At 30.6% G+C, this 12,200-nt stretch overlaps 1 protein-coding gene across 2 annotated transcripts in view; it reads right to left on the bottom strand.

The window, feature by feature from the left end:
- LOC118203030 (MBT domain-containing protein 1-like) overlaps positions 1 to 12,200 on the bottom strand; it is a 100,733-nt gene that overhangs the window by 64,956 nt on the left and 23,577 nt on the right. For both annotated transcript variants that reach the window (XM_085824228.1, XM_085824227.1), the window contains 3 exons: positions 10,759 to 10,996; positions 5,533 to 5,612; positions 934 to 1,183 (listed from right to left, as the gene is read on the bottom strand). In XM_085824228.1, coding sequence (XP_085680354.1) covers positions 934 to 1,183; positions 5,533 to 5,612; positions 10,759 to 10,996 — 568 coding nt within the window. The remainder of the gene's footprint in view (positions 1 to 933; positions 1,184 to 5,532; positions 5,613 to 10,758; positions 10,997 to 12,200) is intronic.

Raw genomic sequence — 12,200 nt, 5'->3', positions numbered from 1 at the left:
GTATTTTAAAAATTTTGTAAGTGTATTTGTTTTTCTATATCTATAACTTTTTAAAGAACATATTCTGTATTTTTATTATTTTTGCCTTGCCGCGAAGTGAGAGCTGAATTAATAGAATGAGAAATACATCTCTAATGAAATTCGAGGAAATAAGTGTTTCATATTAGCAGAAAATACTGTCGCCAGTCTGTTTCGGAAAGAGCAGAATGCTCACAAGTAGCCCATGCGCATTAGGTAAGCAGCGCTGAATCGTCTGTGCAAAACTGCTTATTTTTTATTTGTTTAATTTCTTTTATACATCGTTTTAGATTTATTATAGTATTTGAATAGAACATGTGGCAACAATTAGGTAATTCTTCAGATGATATATATTTTTTTTTTTTTTTCATTCTGAGTTATAAAATGAATGAGATGTAATGCTGTTAAGTGAACCTAGTGCCAGAGTATCACTATGGTAAGTAAATATAGTGACTTTTAAAAAGTGCATTTATTCCATTGTGGTTTATGCGCTATGGATGAAGTAGATTTAATTCAATTCAATAAGTTTAAATGAAATGCAGGAAAAAGTGCGTATAATTTAATACTCCTTACGAGGAAGTCATGTGGTGCACACATCAGATTTTTTAAATAAAGATATTCCCTCTTTGTGAAAAAATAAATATTTATTAAAATAACAAGAGTTAGTCTCTTGGAAAATTATGGAGTGTTGTCAATTAAGACTTATTTTAGACACCACCAAAATATTTACAAATATTATTATTCTTATAATGAATTGTAGTATCTACAACAAAAAATATCATACTTTTGCTTCTACCTTTTATAAAAAATATAAAGTGGGAATGGAGGGGGCGGAGAAAGGTTTTTATGAAATAAGTTAAAAGAAATGATGTTCTGATAATTTTTCAGTAAACTATATGAGTTTTAGAGTCTCACCTCTAGGAGGAGTAAGTTCTATTCCATTGCTCTCACAGAAACCCACAGGAAATATGCAGGGGGATGAAGCATGATAGCAAAACCAATCTGAACCATTTGCAGCCATCATACCATCAATACCTATCATAAGGTAGTTATTTCTTAGAACTTCTGTAACAGTGGCCACACAGATTGTAGATAGATTTAAAGGATCTATAGCTTCCAACTTCATACCTTCTTTGAACTTAGAATTCCGTACTGGATTATACACCTAGGCAAAAATATTTTTTTTTTTTTGTAATTAAGAAAATGAATTGATTTCTTAATGTAATTAAGCGAAAATACACACACATCTATGTAATAATTTAGAAGCTGTTGATATTAGATGCATAAAGGCACAGGAATGAGCAATTTTAATATTTTTTATTCTTATTGATAAGCTTTTCTTAAAGGCAACACAAATAAATTGGTGCAATAAATGTTACTCTTTAAGAACTGAAATGATGCTTTCTACATTTAAAAAATATATTCAAAGAAAAAAGCAGCAGCAGCAAACTGGCAGTAGTGAAGTAAGACAGAAAATACAGTGTTATGAAAAAGATGAAAGTCTGATTTGGTTTCAGTTCGCATTTAATCCTTATTGGTTAATAAAAAGTTTTGGTTCCCAAATTAAAATCAGTATTAGCTGAAGCCTTCATGCATTATCTGACATTGGCCATGACCACACTTTCAGTCCTTGTATGGTTGTGGGGAGGGGTTAGCAGTTTTCTTTCTAACTTGAACAGTATGTGAAGCCTCAAGACATATTAGTTTCGAGATGGATGTTGCTCACGCTTGTTTTCTTTTATTGACATAAAACGAGGGAGAGAGAGATTCCAAGGAACTTAAATTCAATCAACATGGCAAATTGCACACTTCCTAAATTTTTAATTTGAATCAGCTTATTATTTTTTGAAAGCTATTATTATTGAAGCTATCTTATCTAAATTAAAGTCTGAACTTTCAATTATGTAAAAAGGAACTTCTAATTCTGGAGCTGTTGCAGAATCTGCAAAGTGAGTCAATAATTCAAAAAGAGTAATCGCTGCAAACAATGAATTAAAGCAAATCTTTCTCAAAATTATGCGAGAAGTATAGCACTAGAGTCTCAACAGAATACGATATAAAAACAAAGAACTGAACTTCCCCCCCCCCATTCTAACACTTTACTTAAATAAATAACAGAAAAATCATTCATTATGCTAGAAATGATAATCACGACAAAGCGATGGTTGCACAGGTGAGAAACCATCACAGTAGTGGTATCCCATTGGCGGGTTCAATGTTAATGGCTCAAGCCAAAATATTTCATGAAAAAATGGACTTAAAAAACCAAGTGCCCATATTTGATAGGTTGACTAATCAAACATAATTGAACATAACTGAACAAGATATTAAGTTTATTTATAAAATTAAAGAGAATGTATTAGCACAAAAAATGAAGCAACTTCAAATGATTTACATTGAAAAAGATGCTTAATAAACCATATATAAACTTTTATTTTTTACTCATTTATTTATTCACTTATTTACTTCTTTTGTAAATTTGAATTTTCTTAAGGTCAGAAATGTTTCAATATTTCATAAACAACTAATTTACATTTTTAATTTTTGCATTATGTCATTATTATTTTTACATTACAAGCCATCTTACTAGATTTGAACTGGTGATCTAAAAACTGGAATTGCCGAAGTCCCAATGCTTCCAAATCTTGGACTTTATACTATGTTTGTGTGTGTATTTATAATAAGCTCTTAAGATGTGGAGCTTAAATCCCACTAATTCACATTTAAAAGAAACATTCATTTTTCTTCATTTTTTTAGATGAATGAAAAAATTTTAATATACTAATAAATTTATATCATGCCAAAACAATAGCAATAACATTCTACAGCCATAATCATAACAAAGAAATTCTTTCAATAAACACAGTTAATAAAAAATATAAAAATTCATTTTAAAGAAACTATGATATATGAAACATAACATAAATAAATAAATGAAATTCAGAACACAGCTTTAGTTTGAACCTTTCTTTCAGCATTCTAAAAATGTCTAAAATTTATTTATTAAAACTTTCATTATGCCCAAGTAGTATAAAATAAGACAGCTTAAATTTTAAACCATAGAATTACAGCTTACAAAACAGCCACTACATTATATACATAAGTGCAGGGTCTCTTGAAAGTGAATGGACATCTTTCAGTTTTCAAAAATAACATAAAAATATATCTATTGAAATTTTAAAATGTTGCATGTTTCTGAATATAAGCCAATCCTGTACAAGCAAAGAGTGTGCTTATTCTTCAAAAATTTATCCAAAATTCAAAACCTGTGTATAAATTGCATGGGGGGGGGGGGGGAATCTTGTAACGTTCAATCATGTTGCCAATGAACATCTTTTAGTTTCCAAAAATAACATAAGAAATTCTAAATTCATTAATGATAATCCAGAAAATAAAATTTTAAAATACTGTATATTTTTGAATGTAAGCCAAGAGTGCATTTTTTCTAAAAAAATTATCCCAAAATTCAAAAAACTTGTAACGTTAAAAAATGTTATAATGAGGGCAAAAATGTTGCCCAGCAGGTTAAAGGGTGGAATATAATCCAATCCAACTGCTGTAAATGCAAACGATGTCAAAAATGAAATTGCGAAATGCTAATAACAATAGTGAAAGTCAAATTGCCCAATGCCAATGACAACAGTTTTAACCCTACCTGAAACTAGCATATTTTCACCATTTGTTGTCTTATACATGATCTGTGTCATTTTAGTTTTGTCTGAAAGATGACCCGGAAGAGAAATTCTTACATGGCAAATTTCAAACTACAGATGGCCCAATTTCCTGAAAGTTCTAACAGTATGGCTGCATGGCATTTGTCCTAACTGAAAAACAAGTTTCAGAGGGGAGAAAAAAGAAAAAAAAAAAAAAAAAAAAAATCTTGAATTAATGGAGATGACAAAATCCAAAAAGGTAGCATGTGGTCATTTTCCATTTGCCAGGTATAAATTTCATCAGGATCAGATTTTTAAGTTTTGACAATGGCACAATAAACCAGCAATTCTGAAAATAAAACAACTCTTAGTGAGTAAAAAACATCATTAACCTGCACTGAAGTAATGGACAGCATTTCTGCAGGGTGGTGCAGAAGCTGCTTATGAGTTGTAACATAATTGTTTTTAAGAATTTTTTATTTAATTTTTCTCTTTTAGGACTGTAAAGAACATTTGGGAGATACACCATGAAGAGGATGAGTCCTAATCGATGCATGAAATTGATAGAACTTTATTTTGGAAAAGGACCCATCATCCTCACACAAATAGCATACTGTTGGCACTCCAATGTTATCATCCCACTATGATTCTCCATCTGGTTTCACACTTTTGGCAACAGTATTCAATTTGGGGTCGCCCAAAAATGAGTATATGGCATTTGGTTTGAACTCCCCAAAACATTCAACGACTGAGGGACAGCATTAATGATAACCTCATTCTTGGGCAACAACAGCTGAATAACGCAGCTGAAAGTGTGCAGTCAGACAGAGAATCGTAGTCTGATGAGGACATCTGAAATGCTGAAGTGCCGATGGTATGCCTTTGAGTGAGGATGATGAATTTTGGTTTTCAAAAAGTTCTGTCAGTTTCATACATTGTTTAGAACTCAACTTCTGTTGTGTATCATCCAAATGTACTACACAGTCCTGAAAAAGAAAATAAATAAATAAATAAAATAAGCAAATTACAAAAAAAAATTATGATGCATTGCAAGCCATGCATGAATCCTGTGCCATCACAAATCATCTCAATGAATTCTCAATATATATACAGTTTATACTATTTCAGAATTTTATTATTAAGGTTACTGCTAAAAAAACAGAAATTCATAAAATAGTTCTTCAGGTGGAATGGCCACTAGCGACTATATGATAAAGTTGCTGAACACTAGTAGTTAGACCTAAGTTCAATTCCCAGTAAATAGTTTCATTGCATAGGATATTTTGTGGTTTTTCCCAAGTATAGCAGGAATAGGATTCACTTTCCCTTAAAAAAATGTTACTCGCAGCATCATGGAACTCAGAATGAAAGGAGGCTTTGAAAACCATCTAAGATGTCTGTTGAAAAATTACAATATTTATGGTAGTGTTGTAATTAAATATTAAAATAATAAGGACTGAGTGCTCTGAGACTAGTAAAACCATATTAATCATATAAAATATCTGCTAATCCAGAGACTATAAAAACAGTGATCGAATTTTTGGAATATGATGATCAGGTGACAACGGCAAATTTTATAATAGGAAAATAATTGAGAACCTCTGCTTCCCTTTCCAAAAAAGTCTACGAAGAATAACTTTGAACATCAAAATAAGGCAATATTTTTAAAAGTTAATTTAACATCTTTGATTAAATGGGTAGCTTGTACTGCAAGAAAAACTCAATTTTTTAAATTAGTAAAATTAGTTACCTAATTTAATAACTATAAAACATTTTTTGAAAACACATAGCATATTATGCCTAACACAGATTAACATTAAAAATTTTTCAACACTATATTCAAATGATTTCTTTTACTCACAGGTAGAAACATATCCCAAGTAGCATCATTTGATTCAAATGTCCGATACAGAGTTTTCTTCAATGACTGCCGAGCATATTCTGTTTTTAAAAAGAAAGAGGAAGAAAACGATTTATATTAAAAAAAAATCAGAGAAAAACAAATTTATCACTTAAAGAAAGATACAGTTTTTTATGTGAAAATTGTTTAAGCTCAAAATGTCTTAATCATCAAAAGCAAACTCAATGAAGTCAAAAAAAAAAGTAAGGAATGAAAGAATATTATAAATAACAGAAAAATTAAAGATACTAAATTTTATATAAAATAAAGAGGAAAATATAAAAAATATAAGTTTAATAAAAATACACACAATAAAAGAGTACCTTCAAGCAATTTTTATTGCTGATATGTAATGATGATAATGAATAAATACTTTAATTTAGCTAACACAATCTCGCTCTGGCTACCATTGTAAATAATAGCTTTTTACCCCCCCCCCCTCCAATACAATATTCACAACGTCAATCCCCACACCTTTTCAAGTTTTGAAGGATTGTATTCGCTTTAAATAATGGAATTATCTTAACCCTCTGAGCAGCTAAGATCAAGAAGACCTATATTCAAACAATAGTTATTAGCAAGATCTGTACAATTACTTACTTCATTCTTTACTTTCATAACCTTCCATTCATTACAATGATATCTAGATTACAAAAGAAAATATGAGAATGCAATATTCTAAATAACAAGATAACATTTACAAAGTGGCAATAAATCTCATGACCAGATAAAAGCGACAAGCTACTCAGAAGGTTAAATAAACTTAGGCTGATTTGTGATGAACAACTTGATTTATATAAGCTTTCTGCCCCTTTTTTAACATATATTTATATACAAAAGATTTTCCTTATAGATTTTATAAATAAATAAAGTATGGATTAAATACCATTTCTCATATTTGAATTCAACTTTCAAACATTTAAACAAAATTTCAAAGAATTCTCCAATGGGGAGGAGGTAGAAACAGAGTTTTACCATTTACAGAAATTTATCATTATTATATAAAAATTTTTAATTCCTAAACAACTGAATAATTTTAAACTATTTAAAATTATTTCTATGAATTCAAATAACCAAATTATTTAAATTATGGAAATAATTTTTAATAGAATTTTTAAAGAAAATGTAAAAATATGAATTAAGATCCTTCCAATTTTTAGTACACCCACTACTACTTCTTTAAAGCAGTTAAATTAGGAAACACAGATCTAAAAATCAAACTATTTATCTTGTTCAAGAATAAAATAAAAAAAGAAAGAAAAGAAAAAGAAGTAAAGGATGTGGATTTTCAGAGAGATGTGAAGCTCAGTAAAAACAAACACAGAGAATAAGAACTTAAGCTTTGAAGTCTTGATTTTTGGCTTGCAAGAAAATATTTTTAGATTTTATGTATTTGGAAAATAGAAAATATTATTAATTCAATACAGACCAAATGTTTTTTGGCAGATAAAAGAATTCAAACCTTACACACAGCACACTTCTGCTTACACACAGCTCCTTTTGGTACACAAAAACAACTTAAAAATAGCATACCTTAGACTGTAACGTGAAGGTTACGAGCAGCATAAGAAATGAATACTTTTACTTTCTTTTTTAAAGAACTGTTACATGAAAATTGCATCTGAACGTAAAGAGTCAATATATTCAATACTTGAAAAAATATATTTCCAAAACATATAAAAACAAGCATTTGAAATATATCATTAATGCTTAGCCTTATGTCCATGCATACAACTATTGGAATAGTCTAATAAACAACCATCAGTAGGATCATCAAGGGTATGCACTCACGGATTGCAAAGGCATTCAGTAACTGTGGTGACAGAATGATTCTGCCCAATTCCATCCCAATTTTAATCAAGAACACATTAATGGATGGAATCAAAAGTTTTTGCAGCTCTGGTATCTTACTACTAGTCTCACAAATGGACTTTTAATGCAACAGATTTTAAGCTCCCCAATGCCTCCAAATCATTGTATGATTTGAAACATTCATGTTTATATGCCTCTTCTAGGATATTTGAAACATATATATAATTTTAAAACCATACTTTAAACTAGCTTTCCAAAAACATGAAAAGAAAATTATGAATAAGCAATGGTAAGTGATATCGGAAACGGTAAAAATAAAATACAGAAATTTATAATAATCTTTTTAAAATGCACAAACTAGAAATTCGAAAGCTCAATCTAAAGCTAAATAGCTAAAAACTTGGAACAGAGTAAAATTGTCTTAAATTTGTATTTGTTCAAGGTGAGGGACAGTATTAAAACACAGTAAATCACAGTTCTAATGTCAAAGGAATAAAAGCAATGATTCTAGCAAAAAATGGCCAATAATTTATGTAGTAAATGCCAAAAAAATTATTATAAAAAATTTAATTGTTTTGTGTTTCTTTGACACTGGAACCACAGTAAATTTTTAAATTATGTCCACCACTTGAAAATGAAGAGAAATAAAACAAACTAAATCAACACAATATGTTCCAAGTGTTAAGCTACTTAGTTTGATTCAGCTTTTGAATTTTTAGTTTTAACAAAGTAAAAGAAGTACTGTAATTGCAACATTTGAAAGACTTTTTTTTTCCATGACATGACATTCATGCCAATGATTCCTTGCCAATGTGGTTTAATTTACATTGGCCAAACAAAAAGAGCCTTAAAACTTCATGTTCAAGAACATGAGGCATATGTTAGGAAAAAGGAAACACAAAAATCCGCTGATGCTCAGCATTGTTGGAATGAAAACCACACTTTCCATTTTTCTGCAGCCAAAATTATTCAGAAAGCATCCTTCATTAGTAAATTAGATTTTTTAGAAGCATTTCACTTCCAAAAAAACATTTCTGTTCTAGTTAGTGACCCCAATTGCAATCCGTCTTTACCTTCAGCCTTTAACCCTTTCCGGCGCAGTGTGTTCGGTGCGAATACACCAAAGTATTCCCTCTTTAGACACTGAAAATAATCAATAAATATAACGAAAACTACACTTAATGGTTACTTTTAATCTCTTTTATGAATAATAGATGGCAGCACCACACAAGCAAATCATTAACGTTGAGATATATTCTATTTTTAAAGACACTGATTTTTCAAAGAAATGTTTCAGATTTTTTTTTTAAATATAAAGAATATAAATGAAAGAAATCTTTATATAATTTTGTTGTTCGTATGCTATTCTGCCTATTCTGTATTACTTTTAATTTTTATCTTTGAAATATTGTGTATAGTGTGTCCGAACTGAACACACTGTACTGGTAATGCCTGTCACATGGAAGTGAGTCACAGAATCTGGTCTCGTGCTTCAAACACTGGGGAGGCTGACAGCGCAGATTTATTTATATTTGTTTTTATTCTTTTCTGTTTTTGGGTTTGAAGACACCTGTGCTTTGTTTTCACTTAGCTATTTGATTTTCAGCTAGAGCAGAGCCTTTTTTCCCCTTGCTTTCATTGTGTGTAGTTTGATTTCTGTAGACTTTTATTTGTATATATATTTAATAATTATTTTTTCTGGTCAAAAATTAATTGTAAATATTATAGTATTTTAATTATTTTTCTTATAAATTTTTAAATTGTGTAAATAGTTTGGAGAGACCTTAGCATTGCCGAAGCAATGAGAGTTTTCTTTTTTTTTTTCCTGTTTTTTTTTTGGGGGGCGGAGTGTGGAGTAGCAAGCCTCCCCATGTTGCACCCTGGGTTATGCTAAATCTGCTAAAGAGATCACATTCTACTGTTTTTAAATCATAGACAAAGTATTTGACTGTGCTTCACAGCAATGCTTACCTATCGCAGGTCGTGCAGCTCAGTGTGTTTGCTTCGGAGACACACAAAATGGAACCGGTTGGTGCAATCTTTGTAAAATTATAACTGCATACTCTCCTAGGCCTAAATAGACTGCCTACATTTTTTTTTTTTTTTTTGGTAAAATTCCATTTTTAAAGAGTAGCATACCAGAAAGGGTTAAAAAAAATTTGTTTTAGTATTTATGTTTCATCAATAGATGGCACCGATAGCTTAACTTCTGTCCAACTTTTCTTATCTTTCTTCATATTTGGTTATATTTATTTGGTTCATTTGCACTTAGCAGCTGAAGAAGGTAGTTAAAAAACTATCAAAACTAGTACTTCAAAAATTGTTTACGAATTTAGACTGATGCTTAATGTCGGACGTTGTTTTTGATTGTTATTCAGCATGATATTTAAACTAAATTATCACATACACTTGTTTATTCATTTTTTCCCCATGTTTATGAAAAGTTAAGATAACTTAAAAAGCATGATTATAAAATTATTAATGGATCATTTGTGCATAATTACCGTATTTGCCAGTGTATAAGATGCACCCCTTTTTTATACACATTTTTAAAGGATAAAACTGTATTACTGATCATTATAGTGAATTTACAGTATTTTAAATGTAAAGTAACACAAACACAATGTAATGCTTTATTCAAATACCCAATCTATCTGGGAAAGAACACCTTTTAATCTTCTTTGTCAAAACCCAGACACTCATCTCTAGAGACAACTGAAAAGTCCCTTGAATCCTCTTCTAAATCAGCATCCGAGTCCTCATACAACAAATTGTCCTCTGTACCATCCAACGTGATCATCGATGTCAGCGCATGCACATTCATTGAACTCTACATAATTGCAATATTCCCACACTCTGCAAGGTGTGTGTATTTAATTATGGCAAAGCACATGAGGCCTATCTGCCTAAGGGAAGGGATGCCTTCATGGACACACTCTGCAAGGAAAAAAAAAAATCGCATAACTCATAATCGAGAATTTTCCAGAACTGAATTTCGAGAAATGAAGGTAATCAAAAGCTGAGTATCGACATATAAGACGCACCCAATTTTTCAGACCTATTTTCAAAGGAAAAAAGGGCATCTTATACTCTGGCAAATTTGGTAATTATTTCTACATAGAATGGCAGAATACATTTTTTCAAATTTAGTATTTGAAATATAATTCAACTATATATACATACACTCATCTATCATAGCAAAAATATGTGTTTGAATATATATAAAATGTTCTGCTCAGCCTTGTAAAGTTTTCCTCATATAAACCCTAATTTTAATGAGAACATAAGCATTTATAAATAAATAATGACACTTTGTGCATTTTGGCTTTTAACCAGCAAACAAATAATGATATAATATGCTTTAGATGCAATTACCTGGACGACTCTTCAAGGCATGACCGATAATCTGAGCCCAACCTACAGGATGAATCAAGGGAGAACGTTCATGACACCAGAAACCTTCATCTTCATATTCTGATTCCACATATTTCACATGTAATCTCCCACCAACAACATCACTCACTACAGCAGAACGTACAACAGAAATCAAGTTTTTATCAACAACTTCAAGTTTCATTCCTTTCTTAATGGTATTATGAGTATGTTCTGCTGCCTAAAATAAAAGCATATAAGTTGTCATTAGTAATCAAATGAAATACATATTACTACTTTGGAAGAAAAGTGGCACATCTCTGAACCCCCCCCCCTCCCTTGTTTAGAGGAGCACAAAAAAAAAAAAAAAACCTAAGAAGATTTAACCAAAGTTTAACTGAATATGAAGAAACACTAATAAAAACTAGTGACATCCTTTCTATTAGTGACACTTTTCTACATTAAAATATACCACATTTTTGTTTTGATTATGACATAAGCAATAATCGCACGTTTTGAGTTATGCTGGTTTTCTTCCAAAGCAGCGATATACTGTAAAAGCAATGTTTCCATATTATTTTGATAAAATTTTAGCTCATATTTCGGATATTAATTTAACAGATTTATAATTTGTCTTCCTGCTGGTAAAAGAGCTTCATACTGAAAGTAATTGTGGTTCGCATCATTGAACATACAGTTAAGTTTTACACTGGTCGGAAATGCAGCTGTCGGTTGATTAACAGGCTTAAACAACTTTTTATTTATTTCAGTCTTAAAATAATTGATAGCAAACATAATATTTTTAGATTTCTTTGAATCATGCAATAGGCTAGAAGCTTCACAACATTCTGTTTCGACTTTTAAAATTGTAATCAATTCTAAAACATCAAATTCTATTTTCAATTTTTGTTCCTGTTGTATTCTAAAGCCAACATTTCTGGAATTAGTTTCATAAAAATAGGATGTGATAAATGACTATAACTTTTCATATCACGTTTAAAGTTTCATGCATCGAATATTAATTTCTATTTCACTGTACAATTTTCAAAGAGCTACAATATCACACGCGCACTTCACTTTATCTAGGCTTAATAGCTTCATCACATGTCAATGAGATACATTCCTATGACCTCAGAGATTACGCGATCTATATACAGGGTGCTTCAAAACTCATGGGCAAATTCAACAGGTGAAAAAAAAAACATATAAACAAGCAATTTTCACCATACAATGCACGAGCAGAGAGCAAGTGCTGAACGCTAGATGGAATGCATAAAGCTGTAATGGAAAGCATAAAGCATGAATTTTCTCACTCATAGTCATTTCTAGCACGGATTTCAGAAGACATGTCGACATACAGTAATCAGGAAAAGGCGAACATGCATTTTACGTATGGTCTTGTGAATGGAAATGCTCTGGAGCTGAAAGACTGTACAGGTAGTGTT

This window comes from Stegodyphus dumicola, chromosome 9, assembly GCF_044657685.1.
Source record: "Stegodyphus dumicola isolate Sdum_Otavi_A_Nest chromosome 9, ASM4465768v1".
NCBI classification, from domain to species: domain Eukaryota; kingdom Metazoa; phylum Arthropoda; class Arachnida; order Araneae; family Eresidae; genus Stegodyphus; species Stegodyphus dumicola.
Note: the sequence above shows the minus strand (reverse complement) of the source record. Positions and strands in the feature narration are given on the sequence as shown.